Source organism: Ceratotherium simum, chromosome X, assembly GCF_057802395.1.
Source record: "Ceratotherium simum simum isolate JZ-2026a chromosome X, ASM5780239v1, whole genome shotgun sequence".
In the NCBI taxonomy this organism is placed as follows: domain Eukaryota; kingdom Metazoa; phylum Chordata; class Mammalia; order Perissodactyla; family Rhinocerotidae; genus Ceratotherium; species Ceratotherium simum.
In genome coordinates, this window is record NC_141940.1 from 103,910,090 (window position 1) to 103,932,195 (window position 22,106).

A 22,106-nucleotide genomic window follows, 5' to 3' on the forward strand; every position below is an offset into this window, starting at 1 on the left:
AAGAGCAAGTTTCCTAATTGCACGAAACAAATTAATAAACAGTCACTTAAATAGCACTCCGTTATGGTAAAACTCTGCTGTCATACACGGTAAATAAAAAGAGAAACAGACTTTCCCTGTCACTTTACGCTGTGAAGCACGGAGAGGACAATCATCTGTTTGTAATGGGCAAAGCATCAGAACTGAAATTTGCGAGTCTTCAACATTAAATAAAGATTCTGGTAAAAACAGTGTAAAAAGCACTTTTGCCTAATGTGTTCTGCCACCTCCCCCCCTTACCCCCCCCCAGCATTCTACCTTCTGCAATTTCTGTGGGAGAGAATGACAACGCATCATTAGCTAATACTATATTCATTCTACTGCTCCAAAAGACGCTGTGTTAGGCTACCACGGCCGTGACACAGCTTTCCCCTCATCCAAGGACGTCCTGCGCCCCGCAGGCCAAATGCTCTTGGGGAAGACCGCAGCAGCGGTCAGTGTGGCCACCTGTCCCTGGCTGCAGGCGGGCCGCTCTGCACAGATGCTCGGCGAGTCCTAGCTCCCTGTGGGGGCGGAGTCCCCCCATTAGTAGGTGACCCGGCTCCACCACCAAGGCCGGGGATGCTCAGCTCGGCCGCCAGGGTCGTGAGAGGCCGAGGTACCCCAGGCCCGGGCGAAGCAGCTCCAGCGTGGCAGGTCCCGCTCCGGGGGCCTTGGCCTCCTTCCCTTGCCTGACGGCAGGGGCCCGGGGCCGGGGGAGGCGCGAGATGGGGACGCGATACCCAGCGCCGGCGTCCCCGCGCTCCCGCCTTGGCTCAGCTCCTCCTCAAATGTCATCCCGGGCTCACCAAAAAGCGCGTCGAGCTCGTGCCCTGGTCCACTGCCCCCACCAGCGGCCCCAAAACTGCTTTCTTCGTGGCTGCCATGAAACAAGCTTCGGGTCGGCGGGCGATCGCGGCCCGTTTCCCGGGTGACGGCGGCGGACGGGGGAGGGGCAGGCGGCGAGTCCGGAGGGCCAGGCGGTGCTCCCGGGCAGAACTCTCCACCGCGCTCCAGGCTGCGCCTTTACCGGCGCGAGCCTTCTCACCCCGCCCCTCTGGCATAGGCCCCGCCCCAACCGCGGTCCCCACGGCTCCGGGGGCGTGGCGGAGGTGGGGCGCTGTCTGCCTGGCCAACCAATTAGTTAACGCGGAAAGAGGCGGAACGTTCCGACGATCAGAGGGCGGTGAGACGTCACGGGGCGGGGCCTGGGCGCGGCGGAGGCGGCGTCCCGCGCGGCAGGTCACGTAGTGCCCGGCGTCCCGGCGGCTCAGCCAACTTGCTGCAGGGTCGGGGGCGGAGGCGGGTGCTACCCATTGGTAGGGAGCGCCGCTGGCCCGCGGTTGAGCCCCAGGGCACAACCCCACCCGCGCCCTGGGGCTCCCGGGTGCGGATGAGTCCCAAAGACGGAACTGCTTGTTCTTCTGATTGGTATGCGGAGCGCGGCGTGAGTCGCTTTTTGGACCCACCTCTCCTCGCCTTCCCGCGCTTCCCACGCCCCGCCCACTTCCCTGCTCCTCGCGCACTATAATGATAATCCTCTCTACAGGGACTGACCCCGTGTAGTGTCACCTCTAGGAGCTATGCGAATCCCTCACCTTTTTAGGCTTTTCAGGGACAAGGAACGCGGAAGTAATTTCGGTTTAGCATTTAAGGGAAGCTTTCAAAATCAACCTCCCCAGGTCCCTCATTTGACTATCCCGGCAGAAAGCACCCGGCACTTTCCTGTCCTGATGCGCCCTTGCTCCTTGACATCACTCTGGTTTCTCCTCCCTCATACGCCATTTCCTTTCCTTCCATTAACTGCTCTGGACTGCCAAGGGAGAGAAAAGGGGCTCTCTCGTTAGACCTTGACTTTATCTTGCCAGGATCCTTTTGGATCCCATGTTCCAGGGACTTTCAAACTTGGACCAAGACCCACTGTGAGAAATAGTTTACAAAACAACCGAGGCACGTGCGCACGTGTGCTTGTGCATTTATTTATAATTTACATATTATAGTTACATATATTATGTATAAAAACTTTATATATATTTACATATATTGAAAAATGTTTCCAAAACAGTATTTATCCTTCTATGCTGCGCATTCTGTATTTTTTTATTCTATTGCATATCATTTTTTTAAAATGCTGGTTGAAAAATCACTAAATTGATTTTGTAAACCACGATGCTCTCTATCAATTTCTAAAGCAACTCTTCTATTCCCACTCTTTCATTTCTTTCCACCCCTTTCCCCAATCTCTCAGTGTTGTGGAATATCATTTCTATTTTTTTCCCCTCTTGACTTACTCTACACCACCTTACTTGTCCATCTCTGTGTTTATAGTTTTACCACACTTGCTCTGGAAGCAAATTTTCTTATACTCTGTCTAGAAATCAGATTCTGGTGTTCCAGATGAGGCCTGCTTATGGAAATGCTGGACTTGTAACGGTTGATAAACTGGTTTGCTTTAGGATAGGAGTGCAGATAATCAGTATTTCTGAATTTCCCGGAAGAGGAGAAGACATGGACAGGCATACAGGCAAATGTAAAAGAACTAGGCTAATTTGCCTCTAAACACAGTGAAAGACATTAATTGAATGATATAGATAAGGATTTCCTTGACTCTAGCAGGCAGTAAAAGAAAGCCACCAAACCTACCATGTTGAACCATTAAAAAAAAAAATTGGGGGGAGGGGCCCGCTGGTGTAGTGGTTAACTTTGTGGCTCCGCTTTGGGGGGCCGGGGGTTCTGGGGGTTCACAGGTTCGAATCCCAGGTGCAGACTGATGCACTGCTCATCAAGCCATGTGTGGCGACATCCCATGTACAAAATAGAGGAAGATGGGCACAGATGTTAGCTCAGACCCAATCTTCCACACACACACACACACACACACACACACACAATCCCTGACCATGTTTGGACTTGCACACATTTTTGACTCAGATACTAACAGGACAGCAAATTGTTTGTTTAGCAGTATAGTAGGATCAGAATGCAGACATTTCAGAATAAGTAAGGCTAGATGTATATGAGAGATTCTTAAATGTATTCATCCTGTGGTTCCCACAACAGTCTGCATTCCACATCCTCATTCCTTTCACCAAAACAAAATGGAAAGGCCAAGGTATTACTTGAGCTTTCAAGAGTCACACATATCGAAGCTCTCTCTTAGAGGTCTGGAAAGGCCCAAGGGAAGGGTTTTAAATGAAAGTCTAGCTCAGCCTATCTCAACTCCACACCCTAAATATTTACTCTGACTCTCATAGATCAATTTTCTCTTATCCTTTTGGAATTACTCCCATTTGCCTGCCCTTTGTCATCTCTTCAAGCCCAGCCGCAGTCTGCAAACTCAAATCTATATGAATGTGAAAATCAACCAACAGATATGCCGATTCCATTGTTCACACTATAATTGAGACAGAGTTGGAAATAACAATGGTATACCTGAGGCCTAGAGTGCATAAGGGACTTGTCTGAGACCCGCCAGCTTTCTGTGGTAGAACGAGAACTAGAATTTCCATCTCCTGACATCAAGCCTAGTGCCCTTTTACAGCAGCCTGAGGGAGTGGAAGCCAAGGAAAATTAGGAAGGAAAATGGATGAAAAGGAAGAAGGTAGGATACTGGTCCACCTTGATCTCCCCGCCGCTCATCCCAGATTTGAAGGCAAAGCAGTGGATGAAATACTGGACTGGAAAGCTAAGGACCTTGATCTGGTCTTGGCCCTGCCCTTCAACACTTTATCTCCCTCACTTGAGTAACTCATTTCCTTCCATGGCTTCCTTTTGCTCATTTGTAAAATAGGGGAAATGTCACTGATGTGGATGGGTTCATGTGAGACTTAAATGATGTAATACCTGTGAAAGCACTTTACAAGCAGCACAGTTCATGAAAGGCAAATGTAGTCTCACTGACAAGTCTGTTTCCACCCAAGAAACCCAGAGATAAAGACCACGGTCCTTCATGCGAATGATTTAAGTAGCTTGAATCATCTAAAGCTCACTGTGATGATTTCTGACTGGTAGAGCAAGAAATCAATGATAAATCTCCTTGGAGAGTCTCTGGGTATTTCACTCATTCCTCCTCTAGTTTTTCTTGTTCTTTAATTTACACAGAATTTATATAAGCAGAAAGGCTACATTTCCCTAGAGAATCTTTTTTTTTTCATCCAGTAACGCTTCTTGGTCTTTTCATATTTGCCTGACTTATTTGTTTCTAGTCTAGTCTATTTGGAAAACCAGCCTTTCCTTAATCTCTCATTGCTATTCTAATGATTAGCTGGATATGGATTGATATAGATATGAAAAGCATAAAATGGAAAGTTAGTGCTGGAAAGGATTACAATAAATAGCATGGGCACTTCTTTATTTTATAGGACTAGGATGATTTAGGCAGACAGACATAGTGATTTGCCTAAGGTAGCAGAAGGAGTTAAAGATAGGTTAAGAATTTAAATATACTTGATAAAAGTAGCCAAATTGGGAGCCTTCTCCTCTCTTCATGCAACCTAGAGAATCCACTCACATGTATGTTAGTAATCTAAGTGTAACTATCTAAAATTATGTATCACTTTATGCAATGTTGTGATTATAATAGAATTAGGATATAGCAATGATTCTTAAGCTTTACCTACATCAGGACCACCTAGAGGACTTGTTATAAAACCCAGGTTGCTGGGCCCCAACCCCAGAATTTCTGGTTTAGTAGATGAGGTCTGAGAATTTGCATTTCTAACAAGTTCGCAGGTGATGCTGATACTGCTGGTACAGGGACCACGCTCTAAGAACTGCTAAGCTATGGGTATGCTGGAATCTCTATTTTTCTAGGACTTAACAGAACTATGGCAAAACTGTGAGGGAAGAGAAATCTGTCTTATGACTTGTGTTAGTGCCCTTTTCTCCCAAATCTTAGTTCTCTGCTAACAATCAAGTAATCGTTAGAATATTGGTAGATAAAGGCTTAAGGCAGAGGTTCTCAAACATTAGTCTGTGTCAGAATCACCCAGTGCCCTTGTTAAGGATGCAGATTCCTGCCACCTTCTCCCTACCCCAACTCCTCAAATGCATGAGCTAGGCTCCTTGATGCCAGGGATTTTGTCCTGATCTTTATTATATCCCTAGGGGCCTAGGTGTTCTATAAGAGATTGCTGAATGAATGAATGGATCAATGTGATAAACTGTTACATAGGTGACTCCCAATGAATCATGCCTTCTGGTAATAATGTCCTTGTGTTGTACACTCCCACATTATTTTTTCCAATTGAAGTTTTTTTTTTTTTTTTTTTTTTTGTGAGGAAGATCAGCCCTGAGCTAACATCCAATGCCAATCCTCCTCTTTTTGCCAAGGAAGATTGGCCCTGGGCTAACATCCATGCCCATCTTCCTCTACTTTATATGGGACGCCACCACAGCATGGCTTGACAAGTGGTGCATCGGTGCGTGCCTGGGATCTGATCCTGCGAACCCTTGGGCCGCTGAGATCTGATCCTGCGAACCCTCGGGCCGCTGAAGCGGAGCGCGAGCACTTAACTGCTGCGCCACTGGGCTGCCCCCCAATTAAAGTTTTATTGTAGGTTTTGCTGCTGGATATAAAATAAAGTCCTACAACTGTCACAAGTATGACAGGCTGTACATACAAAGTCTAAGCTATAAAAACCATTTCAAAATGTAAACTCATTTTTTTTTGGAATATAGTGTGTCAAAGGCTGCCCATATTAATACCTTTGGTATAAAATGGTAACATTTCCCTTGATAAGCACACAAAACCCATCCATTAACTTACACTTTTCTATCTCCTTGTAACTACTCTACCTAGTCTAGCCTCAACTACCCTTATTAGTCACAACCCACTTCATAGGCACAGAGGAGACTGGGCTTAGGCTATGTGACTTGTATGGCCAGTGGGACATTGGCAAACATGATGCAAGCAGAGATTTAATAAGTGCTTGTACAAAAGTGGGCCTTTCCCTCTTAGAACCCAGCGGCCACGCTGTAAGAAAGCCAACCTAACCTACTAGCCAATGAGAAGCCATGTGGAGGAGAACAATGGCACTCTAGTTGACCAACACCAACTCCCAGATATGTGAATGAAACTATCGTGGATATTTCAGCACCAGCAGAGCTCCCAGCTGATTGCAGCTGCTGAATGAGTTGACCTTAGCCAACATCAGCTAGAGCAGGAAAACCACCCAGTTGAGCCTAGCTTGTCCACGGAGTCATGAGAAATAATAAATGATTGTTGTTTTTAGCCACTTGGTTTTGGAGTCGTTTGTTATGCAGCAATAGATAAGTGACACAATGAGCACATTTTGATGTGATCTCTATTCCTCATAGAATTTAATTCTTGGTCGTATTTGGTCACAAACAAGACACTGGGTCTTTTGGAAAAATCAAAATATGAGCATCCAGAAGTTTTCTCATTTTCTAAACACATTTGGAAAACTTGCAACTGATGCAAGTTGAGAGGTTTTCAACTTGAAAACCTGTTCCTGATAAGGTTCTGGGGCAGGGATGATACCTGGAATGCCCTTGAGGTCTTGGTTGGGTCTGTTAAGGATAAGGTAGTGCTTAAGGTGGAACCATTGTCACTTTGGCAGTTTTTATTTCCTTCCCTCAGCATTTGTTTAGCTTTCCAGCCTCACATTCCTCTTGTTTTCCTCATGCTTTCTCTTTAGTGTGCTTGTTTGTTTTGTCTTTCCCTTTTTATATGCCTACCTCCAAGCCTCCAGTGGCTGATAGAAGAGAGACAAAGATGTATGTTCCTTTTTATTTTCTGCCTTTTGCCACTGTATATAGAGATGTAGAAAATATGGATACTGACAAAAATGAAGCCAAAGTAATCACAATTATGTTCATGATTATAAATTACATATTACATTTATAATCATGGGCACTGACTTTTCAAGTGCTCCATTCACACATTCATATTATACAAAGAAAAGAAAATTTATTCAGTGCCTTCTCTGACAAGTCACAAGGTAGGCACAAAATATATGTTGAATGGATAAAAAGAATTTACTAATCTCAATGAGATTAGAATCATTCATTTGCTGATTCTCTAAAAAAATGTGAGCTCTTGAAAAGAAAAAGTAACTTGACAGTTTATTTTTTAGGCTCCCTATTTAAACTTGATCAGGAAAAAATTTGGAAAAAAATGTATCATTTATCACTCAGTAATGGCAAGTAAGGAAAGAGGAATGATAATCTTAATTGAATTATATTCATTGTCCTCTTAATGGGAAACTCTACTCCTTTTTGAAATATTCCACTTTGGGGGGCACTTCTTATTTGTGAATGAACAAATGGACTTAATTTTTTAAATTAAAGGATTAGAAAGAACTTTTCAGATTGTCTAGCTCAACTGCACTTATTAGAGCTGAAGACAATAAAGGCAAGAATCTGGGTAACTTGTCCAAGGTCACTCAAAATGTATGAAATTGGTCACCAAGAGGTGAGATGCACATGTGTGTCTTATGAATTTATCACTATTCGTGAAAAAAAGAACTCAAGAGTATAAGCCAACCTTTTGAATCAAGAAACAGTACTATTTTCCCAAAGATATTGTAAACATATAAACATTCCATGTATAAACAATTGAGCCATCACTGAAAAAAAAATGTGGCCTTTTTCCAGAGAGCTTTTCTACTATATTTTTTGTATTCCATTCTCCCAGGGTCACATTCCTCACCACTGTACACAAAACCTAGGTCTTCATCTCTGTCATCAATCTCTCTCTGTTAGAGAATGAAGAATTAAAAACTGTAGAGAAACACCAAATGCTGGCAAGGATGTGAAGCAACGGGAACTCTCATTCATTGCTGGTGGGAATGCAAAATGGTACAGCCACTTTGGAAGACATTTTGGCAGTTTCTTATAAAACTAAACACACTCTCATCATATGATCCAGCAATCGTGCTTCTTGGTATTTACTCAAAGGAGTTGAAAACTTAATTCCACACAAAATCCTGCACCAGATGTTTATAGCAGCTTTATTCATAATTGCCAAACTTGGAAGCAACCAAGATGTCCTTCAGTAGGTGAATGGATAAGTAAACTGTGGTACATCCAGACAATGGAATATTATTCAGTGCTAAAAAGAAATGAGCTATCAAGCCATGAAAAGACATAGAGGAACCTTAAGTGTATATTCTAAGTGGAAGAAGGCAATCTAAAAAGGCTACACACTGTATGATTCAAACTATATGGCATTCTGGAAAAGGCAAAACCATGGAGAGAGTAAGAAGATCAGTGCTTCCCAATGAAGAAAAGCCCAGGACCAGATGGCTTCACTGGTGAATTTTACCAAACACTTAAAGAAGAATTAACACCAATCCTTCTCAAACTCTTCCAAAAATCAAAGAGGAGGGAACACTCCCAAATGCATTTTATGAGGCCAGCATTATTCTGATACCAAACCCAAAAAAGGACGCTACTAGAAAAGAACCTACAGGCCCATGTCCTTGATGAATGTAGTTGCAAAAATTCTCAATAAAATGCCAGCAAACTGAATTCAGCAGCATGCTAAAAGGATCATTCACCATGATCAAGTGGTATTTATCCCTGGGGTGCAAGGATGGTTCAACATACACAAATCAATCAATGTGATACACCACATTAATAGAATGAAAGAAAAGAATCATATGATCATCTCAATAGATGCAGAAAAAGCATCTGACAAAATTCAACATCCATTCATGATAAAAACTCTTAACAAATTAGGCATAGAAGGAACATAGCATAATAAAGGCCATGTATGACAAGCCCACAGCTAACATCATACTCAAAGGTTGCAAGCTTTTTCTCTAAGATCAGGAACAAGACAAGGATGTCCACTCTCAACACTCCTATTCAACATAGTACTGGAAGTCCTAGCCAGAGCAATCAGGCAAAAAAAAAAAAAGAAATAAAAGGCATCAGAATTGAAAAGGAAGAAGTAAAATTGTCTCTATTTGCAAATGACATGATTTTATATGTAGAAAATCCTAAAGACTCAACCAGAAGCTGTTATACCTAATCAATGAATTCAGTAAAGTTGCAGGATACAAAATTAACATACAGAAATCAGTAGTGTTTCTATACATTAACAACAAATTTTCTAAAAAAGAAATAAAGAAATTGATCCCATTTATAATAGCATCAAAAACAAAATACTTATGGGGCTGGCCCTATGGCATAGTGGTTGGGTCCAGCATGCTCTGCTTTGGTGGCCTGGGTTCACGGGTTTGGATCTCAGGTGCAGACCTACACCACTCATCAAGCCATGCTGTGGCGGCAACCCACATAGAAAGTGGAGGAAGATTGGCACAGATGTTGGCTCGGGGCTAATCATCCCCAAGCAAAAAAAGAGGGAGTTTGGCAACACATGTTAGCTCAGAGCGACTCTTCCTCACCAACCCCCCACCCCCAAAAAACAAAAACAAAAAACAAAATACTTATGAATAAATTTAACTAAGGAGGTGAAAGACCTCTATTCTGAAAACTACAAGATATTGATGAAAGAAATCGAAGAAGACACAAATAAATGGAAAAGTATTCCATGTCCATGAATTGGAAGAATTAAAATTCTTAAAATGTTAATACTACCAAGAGCCATCTATAGATTCAATGCAATTGCTATCAAGATTTCAATAGCATTGTTTACAGAAGTAGAAAATAACACTCCTAAAGTTTATATGGAACCACAAAAGACCCCGAATAGTCAAAGAAAACCTGAGAAAGAACAAAGCAGGAGGCACCACACTATCTGATTTTTAGCTATACTATAAAGCTATATTCATCAAAACAGTATGGTACTAGCATAAAAACAGAGAAATAGACCAATGGAACAGAATTGAGAGCCCAGAAATATATGGTCAACTAATATTTGACAAGGGAGCCAAGAATACTCAATGGAGAAAAGACAATCTTTTCAATAAATGGCGCTGGGAAAATTGGATATTCACATGTAAAAGAATGAAACTGGACCCATATCTTACACGACTCACAAAAATTAACTCAAAATAGATTAAAAATTTAAACATAAGACCTGAAACCATGAAACTCCTAGAAGAAAAAATAGGAATAAAGCTCCTTGACATGGGTCTTGGTAATGATTTTTTGCATATAGCACCTAAAGCACAAGCAACAAAATAAAAATAAATAAGTGGGACTACATCAAACTAAAAAGCTTCTGCACAGTGAAAGAAACAATCAACAAAATGAAGAGGCAATCTACAGAATGGGAGAAAATATTTGCAAACCATGTATCAGATAAGGGGTTAATATCCAAAATATATAAAGAACTCATACAACTCAATAGCAAAAAAGAACCTAATTAAAAATTGAGCAAAGGACCTGAATAGACATCGCTTCAAAGAGGATATATGAAATGCCAACAGGTACATGAAAAGATGTTCAACATCACTAGTTATTAGGGAAATGCAAATTAAAACCACAGTGACATATCACCTCACGCCTGTTAGAATGGCCATCACGGAAAAGACAAGAAACAACAAATGCTGGCATGGATGTGGAGAAAAGGGAACCCTCGTGCACTGTTGGTAGGATTGTAAGTTGGTACAGCCACTATGGAAAACAGCATGGAGGATCCTCAAAAAATGAAAAATAGAACTACCATACGATCTAGCAATTATACTTCTAGGAATATATCCAAACAAAACAAAAACACTAACTTGAAAAGATATCTGCACCCCCATATTCATTGCAGCATTATTTACAATAGCCAAGACATGGAAACAACCTAAGTGTCCATTGATGGATAAATGGATAAAGAAGTTGTGGTACATGTATACAATGGAATATTATTCAGCCATAAAAAACAAGGAAATCTTACCATGGATGGAGACTGAAGGCATTATGCTAAGTTAAATGTCAGACAGAGAAAGACAAATACTGTATGATCTTACTTATAAGTGGAACCTAAAAAAACCAAAAAACCCCCCAAACTCCTAGAAAAAGAGATCAGACTTGAAAAAGAGATCAGACTTGTGGTTACCAGAGGCAGAGGGTGGGGAGATGGGGAATTGGAGGAAGATGGTCAAAAGGTACAAACCTCCAGTTATAAGATAAATAAGTACTAGGGATGTAATGTACAGCATGGTGACTATAGTTAACACTGCTGGATGATATATAGGAAAGTTGTTAAGAGAGTAAATCCTAAGAGTTCTCATCACAAGGAGAATTTTTTCCCTGTTTTTCTTTTTATTGTATCTATATGAGAAGATATATGTTAGCTGAACCTATTGTGGTAATCATTTCACAATATATGTAAATCACACCATCATGCTGTACACCTTAAACTTATACAGTGATGTATGTCAATTATTTCTCAATAAAACGGGGGGGGGAAGATCAGAGCTTGTGTGTGTGTGTGTGGGAGATGAATAGGTGGAGCACAGAGGATTTTTAGGGCAGTGAAACTACTCTGTATTGATACTATAATGGTGGATATATGTCATTATATGTTTGTCTAAACCCGTAGAATGTAAACCCTAAGAATGAACTCTAACGTAAACTATGGACTTTGGGTCATAATGATGTGTCAATGTAGGTTCATCAGTTGTAACAAATGTACCACTCTGGTGGGGGATGTTGATAATGGGGGAGGCTGTGGGTATGGGGGCAGGGAGTATATGGGAATTTCTCTGTCCTTTCCCCTCGATTTTGCTGTGAACCTAAAACTACTCTAAATACATAAAATCTATTTAAAAAACTGTAGAGATAGTTTTGATGGATTTGGATGGTTCTGTCCTCTAGTCATCCTCCTCGGCCCACTTCGTGTTACTGGCATCCGTTACTTTGCTTGAGAAATCATCACTCTTTCCCTCCCATTGCCATTTTGATTCTCTGGTCTCAACCTCCTTTACTTTTTTTTTTCCCTTTTTCTCCCCAAAGCCCCAGTAGATAGTTGTATGTCATAGTTGCACATCCTTCTAGTTGCTATATGTGGTACGCCGCCTTAGCATGGCTGGACAAGCGGTGCGTTGGTGCACGCCCGGATCTGAACCCCGGGCCGCCAGTAGTGGAGTGTGCACACTTAACCGCTAAGCCACGGGGCGGGCCCCTCAACCTCCTTTACTTTTGACCACATTGCTTGCATTGGTGTATTTCCTTGTTTATGACAAAGTAAATTTTATTAGAATTCTTTTTAGTTTTATTTATTTATTTTTAAAAATTTTATCTATTTTTCCCCAAAGCCCCAGTAGATAGCTGTATGTCATAGCTGCACATCCTTCTAGTTGCTGTATGTGGGACGCGGCCTCAGCATGGCCGGAGAAGTGGTGCGTCAGTGCGCACCCAGGATCCGAACCTGGGCTGCCAGCAGTGGAGCGCACGCACTTAACCGCTAAGCCATGGGGCTGACCTTTTAGTTTTATTTAAATAAGCTTATGAATTTAATAATTTTTTAAAGCTAAGCTATTTTAAAATTCTGTAAAATATTGGCACAACATGAAATTACTAACTCATGGAGAAGAGAGATTTTTTTTTCTCCTTTTAAAAACAGTTGGTCCCCAAATCCCTGCTCTTCAGGAAAATTTCAAGTACACTTTGTACTTACATTTTCAAATATACCTTAACTTCTCCACTCGCCTTCACGCCTTTTCCCCTAATTCCTGGTTAATGACACCACAGTCTACAAATGGAAATTTTCTCTTTGTAGTTTGTGTCTTGCTGTCTGGAAATGATGGTGATGTCACAATCATTGGTTTGCAGTTAGGCAACATAGCAAGAGGAACCTGGTTAAAGGGGAAATAACTTCTATTTGTAAATTAGTATTTGTACAGTGAGGAAACCATAAGTTTATATGACTCTCCTCTCATGATTCTCTCTTCTTCTGGATGGAGTGATATGACATCTCTGCCTATTAAAGAGAACCTGCTTTAATGTAATACCTATGTCTAGACACTTTGGGATGCCTGCATATTTCACAGTTGACAGAGTCCACATTGCTTCGACATTTGGAGATCTCCAGTCTGCCAGTCTCACAGATAGGGACACCCAGACTGGCATACGTGTTTAGGAATAGGGAACAGAGTGACCAGTTTCAACTCATGATTCATAGCTTTGGGGTTATGAAGTTTAAAGGAATAAGCCCATTTCAAGTAAGGGTTTGGTGCCTTCTGTGATGTCTTCTTCTTGTGCCCTCGCACCCAGTGAAGTGTTTTGCAGCAGAATAGTTTTACCCCCTATGATTATGTTTATTATTTGGGACCTTTCTCTGCTATCAAGTATAAGAGAGCTTGTTATGTGGATTGTATTCAGGAAAGATTTTATTTTCAATCTTTTGATATTTTTCCCCCTGTTGATTCTACTGAAATTCTTTTTTTCTGAAGGAGAAAAGGCAGATTATATATTCCAATGAGAGTGAAAATGCTACAGATACTTATCATATATTTTACAACTATTGAGACCAGTGTTTTTACGGCTTTAGAGTCACAAGACCCTGAGTTAAAATCTTGTACTCTTCCAAAGGTATGTAGGTCAAGTTACAGCAAACTGGAGGTTTTCTTAGACTCATTCCCTTAAACATACCACTCCCCTGACCTTTGGCCTTTCCTTCCAGGCCCTTCTTTAGCAGCATCCCTTCTCCCTGCTTGTCCATTTTAGTTTGTGGTATGGCATTGCAATAATGGCTTCCAGTGTGTTCACTCGTCCCTGTATCCAACCCCTGCTTAGTCCCCATCACCCTGGGTCTACACTTGACCTGGTGACTTCTTTGGCTAAGGGGGCAATAGTAACTATGACATGAGCAAAGACTTAAAATAAGCTTCTTAATATGGTTAGAGCTCCTTTGGCAATCCTCAAACCACCATGGAGAGAAGCCTGGGCTAGCCTGTTGGAGGATGAGAGACGCCCTGGAACAGACACAAGTCATTGCGACTGAGGCCCTACTAGAAAAACCAGCTTGACAATCACCAGACATGTGAGTGAGGCCATGCTAGAACATCGAGCCTCAGCCCAGCCAGCCAAGACCAGAAGAGCCATCATGAATATCTCAGCCATCACAGACAATCCACAGAATTGTGAGCTAAATAAAATATTTTGTTGTTCTAAGCCCCTAAATTTCAAGATGGTTTGTTATACAGCAAAAGCTGCATGATGCACAGTCCCACATCCAGTCAGTTCAGTTTTCTATCATGTGAGAGAATATCAATCACACAACTGGTTGCTCATCTTTCCTCTTCTGTTATGGAAAATGTCTTAGCCCGGTTCTTTAGTTACAAGGAACAAAATCCTTTTAAGTTAGCTAAAAACAAAACTCTGTGTGTGTATATATGTGTGTATGTATGCATAGTCACATGCTGAGTGGGAGGTAAGAAATGGTTTTGATGACAAAACAGGCAACTTCTTAGATACAAGACTTGCAGCTCAGCCAGGCTTCATGTTTGCTGGTGCTGGAAAGCCTCTGAGAACTGAGTCTATTCTTCCCATCTTTTTTTTCTCTCTCTCTGGGACTCTTCTTTGAAACTCTTTGAACATCTGTTCTGTTTTCCTACTTCACTCTGAGGACTGGCTTTCTCTGTTGATTCATCAAGTTGCACAGGGCTCCAAATGACACCTCAATCTCCAAGTCTAGAAGACTCCATCCTTTATTGGTTACAATCTGTTTCCAAATACAAACCCTCAAAAAGAAGATCTGATCGGCTCAACTCATTTGCCTATTGCCTATAAGTAAGCTTCCCTTTAATCAAGTGGTCACCCTGATTTGGTCAGCAGTGGTGACATGGGACAGATAGGGTGGGCAAGAAGACTTTGTGCATCTGCTGGTTGGCTGGAGTTCTGTTGATCTAGGCTGGGTTCAGCTGGGTGTCACTATTTCAGGCTGTGACTGCTAGGGTAGCCCTTTTTCTCACTACAGGTTGTATAGTGGATAGGGTGGCTCTGCTCCATGTGTGTTCTCTTCTTCCTTAGATTAATGAGATAGCTTGTTCTTGGTCACGTTCATCTCATGGTGATGGTAAAAGTGCAAGAGGAGGAACGGAAACATGTAAGGCCTATTAAGTCTCGAAATTTTCGCGCTGGCACTTCCATCCAGATATCATTCACCAAAGCAAGTTACATGACCAAGCCCAATTCAAAGGGCAGGGAAATCCACTCCACCCAAGATGAGACCACGGCAAGTATCTGCATGCAGGTAGGGCTGAAGAATTAGGGATAGCAATACAACCTAGTACATGTTCCCCTTTTCATGTCTTGATATGCTCATCTTTGGACCAGCAGAGATGGTTAATGGTGGTGACTAATGGTGAAGAGCTGGAAGAGATGGGTCCAGGGGCTAGAGGAACTAACTTGTCTATAGGAATGGCTTCTAAGATTGTCAGCAGTCAAAATGACAGAGTTTAAAGGGATACAGTAGATATGGGCCTACTCTGGATCAATACTACTATTCCAGGAGATCCAATATGGTGCTATAGCTGCAATCTCTAGGCTGTGACATGGCCCTACAGTGGAGAGGGGCCAGCTAGGTTGTTCAGGGTGGAGCTATCCTCCCTGAAATGAGAAAACTGCTGTGCACAACAGGAAAGCAACAGATATATAGTCATATATCTGGCCAACATAGAAGAGGTCAGAGACAAGATATCAGCATGACAGCAAGCACTGGCCCAGGGCTAATAGGACAAGACTACTTCGGGTCTAGAAGGTCTGCTTTGGTCAGGCTTGGCTAGGGCCAGAGATGCAAGATTATGAAAGGTCCTCAGGGCCTGGTGGGAAAAAAAAAACATGGACTGATCCTGCTACCTCACAGTGCTTTTTCTGTCCTGTAAAACCACCATCCCCCGCCCCCAACCCACCATACAACTTGCTGTCTAAATGACTCAGTTGGCAATTTATCATGTTCTACTTTACCTGTTTATTTAATTTGTCATGCATGGATCATGTGAAAAATCATATAACTATTTTTAAAAATAAAATTCAGAGCAGGCCCATGCCCATATAGTTGATTCTGATTGTTTAAGGAGTAGAAATCAGGGTAATGAAGTCTGGAGACCCAGTAAGTGTAAACTGATGGTGGGAGGAAGAGGCAATAAAAGTAAATCATTAGCAGCTAGTTACTAATGGCAGAAAGAGGGCTGTGGCCTGACTGTAAGTGTTAGGAGAAATGGGGGAGGAGCTTGCTGTAAGCACTTAGGGGAAGAAATGGACGGAGGCCATACAGCAGTGAGAACTCTTTAAACTTCCTCATCTCTGAATTCAGAGTAAGCTCCTGTTTACCTTTCCAGTCTCATCCCCCACGACTTCCTCATCTGTACTCTACTTACTGCCAATGAGTGTGCTTTCCATTCTTCAAAAACATCCTGCTCTTTTCTCTATTCTATGCCTTTGACTGTGCTGTTTCCTCCATCTAGGATGCTGTCTTTCCAATTTTTTTTAATAATTTTATTTTATTTATTTATTTTTTGTGAGGAGATCAGCCCTGTGCTAACATCTGCCAATCCTCCTCTTTTTTTGCCGAGGAAGACTGGCCCTGGGCTAACATCCGTGCCCATCTTCCTCCACTTTATATGGGACGCTGCCACAGCATGGCTTGCCAAGCAGTGCGTCAGTGCGCGCCTGGGATCTGAACCTGCAAACCCCGGGCTGCCGCAGTGGAGCGTGTGCACTTAACCGCTTGCGCCACCGGGCAGGCCCCATGTCATTCCAATTTTTGCCTATCAGATTATTCTCATCTTTCAAGCCTATCTCTAATTCCACTCTTCCATGAAGTGGATTCCTCAAGCGAATATGACCTGTTCCTACTTTAACTCTCATAGTACATCTCCTAGTCTGCCTTGAATTGTCATTTTACCTGTACTTGATTTATCCATCTTTTCCTTCTTCTTCCCTCTGTATTAGTTATTTGTTGGACATGCTATATTTTATCTGGTCCTATTGAGATGCCTGTCCTCAAAATCTCTTCTTTCAAAAGACTCTAGTTGGTCTAGAGGAAGATGCAGACAGGTAAACGGGAGTTGTAGCATGTGATCAAGACTAAACAAAAGTAAGCATAAGCGCTATGGGAGCCTCTAAGAAGGGAACTCTAATCAGCTTCTAGAGTCAGAATCTCGAGGGTAAAGGGCAGAAGTCATTCCAGCAGAGCCAGCAGCACATGCATGCAAAGACCCTGGGGTTATTCACAAACTGCTGTAAGAAGCAATACATTAAATATTTATGTTTAGATCTTGGTAAGTTAACCTAAATGTTTAAATTATGTAAATACTTTCCTATTTGTTATATCTTCTGGCAACCTTCAATAAGCTCTCATTCATCCCAATTTACAAATGAGGAAACTAGGCTCAGTGTTTAAGTGATTAGAGTCTATCAAATTCAAAGTAGCAGAGTAAGGATGACAACATAGGTTTTCTGATGCCAAAGCCATGCTCTTTCCTCTAGATTCCCCCTCTCAGATCTGGCTCCTCTTGATAGGAGAGAACTGGGCAAAAGTTCAAGGAGAGCCTACAGGAGAAATGTTAGCCGTTGGAGGATAAATGACATAACCCTCACAGTTTTTGCCCAGAGCTAACTCTGCTCGATAAAGTGTACAAAATCCAATGTCTAGTAGGTAAACCAGAGTGTCTTAATCCCTTCCCATGGACTCTTCTCTACTTTCAATGGTTGACACTGCCATTCACATTGGTAAAAAAAAGGGGTGGGGGCAGGGTCGGGTGTAGGATGACCTCTAACCTACTTAGAGAACTGACGTGGATGCAGTCATGGTAACCAACAAGAATGTTATAAACTCAAGTGTAAAGAATTGGCTTGGAGTTGCACAAATCACCTGACTGAAATTCTAATCTCGGTACCAGTGACATCCCAATGGTGTGCCTTTTTTTTTTTAATAATAGGATATTGCTATATTCTAACTCAAAACAAAGTTTAACTTCATTTCCACTTAAAATACATGTCATATACAACATTTAGGAGAGGAAACAGGGTTTTATAAAATCTAACAAATAAGATTGCTGTAACTCCAAAAATTCTTGTCTCTACAGAGGCTAGCACTGCCACCCTCAGTAAAAGGTGGAAATTACAATTATCAAGTAAGAATATTGTAACCTTAAATTAAATGTAAATTGCTCCCCTAATTAACAGCCCTGAATGATGGAATATTTGTGTTGGAAGAAACCTTGGAGATCACCCCTCATTTTCTACATTAAAATTAGATTAAGAGAAATTTGGTGACTTTGCCAGGTAAGACTTCTTTGGGATTTTCATATACATGATGTCATTTTATCTTTGAAACCTTGCAAAGTAGACACGACAGGTGGTATTCTGATTTTACAGATAAGAAAACCAAGTTCAAAGAGTTTAAGCCTTGCTTATTAGCACAGGAGTAATAAATGACCATGCCAGGATTTTTGTGCTTTCTAGGGTACCACATGACCCTTCATGAATTTTTATTGATCTGAAGAAAATGATAATAAGGAATAATAATAACAAAGAAAAACTTAGCATTTCACTGTTTTCTTATGCAGTCCAATAAGGAGGTGGAAAAGGTTCTAGATTGGAGCTTGAAACTTATTTCCAGCAGTTATGGGCTGAGTGACCTTGGGCTCACTTCTTACATGTGTTCATCTCTGAAGTCACAAACCCGGAACTTGACCTATCTCACAGGGTTAGGGTGAGGCTCAAATGAGATAATGAATGGGAAAGTGCTGTGTAAACAATAAAATGTTAAGTGATTATATAGTGAAAAATTCTGGATGATCCATGTTTTAGAAATGTGGAGGATAATAAGAACATTAGCTGTTTATCTAATGAGGGACATCCGTAACTTATAAAGGAGTGTTCGACAGCTTTAACAGCAGAAACGATAACCCTGAACACGAGAAGAAATATATGTGCTCTTGTCTCAGAAGACAATATAATAAAGAAGGTATTTCACAGGGCCAGCCTTGTGGCTTAGTGGTTGAGTGCACACGTTCCGCTACTGGCGGCCTGGGTTCGGATCCCGGGCACACACCGACGCACCGCTTCTCTGGCCATGCTGAGGCCGCGTCCCACATACAGCAACTAGAGGGATGTGCAGCTATGATGTACAACTATCTACTGGGGCTTTGGGGGGGAAAAGGAGGAGGATTGGCAATAGATGTTAACTCGGAGCTGGTCTTCCTCAGCAAAAAAAGAAGAGGATTGGCATGGATGTTAGCTCAGGTCTGATCTTCCTCACAAAAAAAAAATAAATAAAAAGAAGGTATTTCACAAGTTAATTTACAGATTCAATACATTACCAATTAAAATTCCAATGGAGTACTTAAGAGAATTTAAGTATCTGCAGTAAACTTTTTATGGTAAAACATGCCACCAAGCAATATTTTTGGGAAAAAAAAGATAACAGCATGGGATTTACTCTGCCAAACTTTTAAACGATTGTCACAATTTTCTGGTACTATCTCAAGTAGAGAAAACAGAATGATGAAGTAGAATAGATATGAAAAGTACACTAATAACATTTTAAGATGTCAATATACGGCAAATCAGATGACATAAAGTAATAAAAATAAATCATTAATAAATGTGTTAAAAAATGGATATGAACATGGAGAAAAATAAATTTACAGCAATATCTTGTATCACATCCAAAATATATTTCAAATTAGTTAAAGAGTTAAATATTAAAGAGCCACCAACAAACAAAGCTGGAAGAAAATGGAATCATAGATCTTAAATTGGTTGTGGAAGAGAGATAATTTCTTGATGATTAAAGTAATAAAAAATATCTGTGGTAAAATGGATATAATAAGAAATGAGGGCCGGCCCCGTGGCTTAGCGGTTAAGGGCGCGCGCTCCGCTGCTGGCGGCCCGGGTTCGGATCCCGGGCGCGCACCGAAGAACTGCTTCTCTGGCCATGCTGAGGCCGTATCCCACATACAGCAACTAGAAGGATGTGCAGCTATGACATACAACTATCTACTGGGGCTTTGGGGGAAAAAAAAAAAAGGAAATGAAATGTTCCCCCACAACAATGAGTAATAAAATGAAAACAACTGAGTGAGGAAGATATTTGTAATTGACATGTAGGAACAGAAATTTTAGCCCCAAAATATGTAAGCAAAAGAGATACTGGCTTATAGAGGCAATAACTACTTTCTAATGGAAGCATGGTCAAAGAATATGAATGTACCATTATATAAGAAGAAATATATGGAATAACCAAATGTTATTCAAAAGTTAAGCTTCCAGAAGAATTTTTTTTTTGTGTGAGGAAGATCAGCCCTGAGCTAACATCTGCCAATCCTCCTCTTTTTGCTGAGGAAGACTGGCCCTGGGCTAACATCCGTGCCCATCTTCCTCCACTTTATATGGGACGCCGCCACAGCATAGCTTGACAAGTGGTGCGTCAGTGTGCACCCGGGATCTGAACCCCGGGCCGCAAGCAGTGGAGCACGTGCACTTAACCGCTACACCACGGGGCCAGCCCCCAGAAAAATTTTAAATTTTGTGAATTGGAGCAACTATGGGGTGTCATCTTAATTATATTTAATTAGTAAAAATAAATCAATTTGAATAGGTCATTGTTGACAGGATTGTGGGGAAAAAAAAATATTCCTATACACTGCTGATAGAATGTGGGCAATCTTTATCAAGGAAATACTTCAAAAGAAAAGAAAAAGACCTGCTTGTACAAAGACACAATTGCATATCATAGTCCAGTCAAAACTGGAAAGTATCTGAAATACTGCTGTGGAGAAATTGCTAGGCAAACCGTGGAAATGTTTGGGCAATGGATTAATATTTCCATTAGAAATGACAAATGTTAGGACCATATAAATATGTGGAAAGAATATATAAAATAATGTTAAGTAAAACAAATAAACAATGTACGTACGTTGCTAGGAGCCTTGTAAAATTTGTAGTACAAGGTAGGGTTGGAAGGGACCCTGTTGCTAAATAACAAATAATTTTTATTTTTTAATTTATTTTTTTCCCCCAAAGCCCCAGTAGATAGTTGTATGTCACAGCTGCACATCCTTCTAGTTGCTGTATGTGGGATGCGGCCTCAGCATGGCCGGAGAAGCGGTGCGTCGGTGCACGCCTGGGATCCGAACCCGGGCCGCCAGCAGCGGAGCGCACGCACTTAACCGCTAAGCCACGGGCCGGCCCACAAATAATTTTTAAATGAAGTTTTCCTCCCTCATTTAAATATTTTAATATTTAAAATATTGGCAGCGCCAATCTGCTGGCGCTTTGATCTTGGACTTCCCAGCCTCCAGAACTGTGAGAAATAAATGTTTGCTGTTTCTAAGCCACCCAGTCTACGGTATTTTGTTATAGTAGCCCAAACGGAAATGGACTATGACATTTACTATCTATAATTCTGATACCCTTTGACACTTTTTTCTTTTATCAGCTCAGCTTGTAGACTTGGAACTAGATTTATTCTTAGAGATTATCTAGTCCAACCTTCTCATTTTGAGAACGAAGGAATTGAAGCTCAGAGAGATTAAGGGACTGCTCAAAGTCACAGAACTTGTCAATTGCAAATTAATTTTTAGACTATATACAGGCATTACTTATTTTATTATAAATAGATTTGTCATACCTCCAAATGAGCATGTGATTCATCAAACAGAGAAACTTAATGTCAAAAATATTATTACCTCAACCTTGCTCATAATTAAAGAAATGAAAATCAAAATAATAAAATGCTATGTATCACTTATAAGATTAGGAATAAATTAAAAATATGATATCTAGTGATGGTGAGAATTTGGGGAAATAGACATTGCCATATTGTGTTGGAGGGAGTGTCAATTGATGCAGTGACTTCTGGAGGGCAATTTGGCAATAGCTACCAATCATTTAAATGCACTTTTCATCCAGAAATGCCACTGCTTGGAATTTACCCTAGAGATATACCTGCAAAAGTTCTTCAAACTGTGTTCAAAAGGATATTCATTACAATATTATTGTATAGGAAAAAAAAGAAATCACTAAGGCAACGGTTAATTGGAAACTGGTTAAATAAATTGGGAATATTCTTTAGATGGAATACCATACAACTACTAAAAATGAGATTGTGTATGTCAAATTGGGAAAGGTCTATACGATAAATTATTAAGAGAAAAAAAGCAAGGTACACAATCATGAATTGTCCCTGGTGTATGGGACATACATATACACAC

The 22,106-nt window shown here is 41.2% G+C and overlaps 1 protein-coding gene across 4 annotated transcripts in view; it reads right to left on the bottom strand.

The window, feature by feature from the left end:
* GK (glycerol kinase) overlaps window positions 1-1,056 on the bottom strand; it is a 75,145-nt gene extending 74,089 nt beyond the window's left edge. For all 4 annotated transcript variants that reach the window (XM_087426597.1, XM_004435066.3, XM_004435067.2 and 1 more), the window contains exon 1: window positions 828-1,056. In XM_087426597.1, coding sequence (XP_087282723.1) covers window positions 828-905 — 78 coding nt within the window. In that variant the 5' untranslated portion in view covers window positions 906-1,056. The remainder of the gene's footprint in view (window positions 1-827) is intronic.
* Window positions 1,057-22,106: the final 21,050 nt, after the last annotated feature.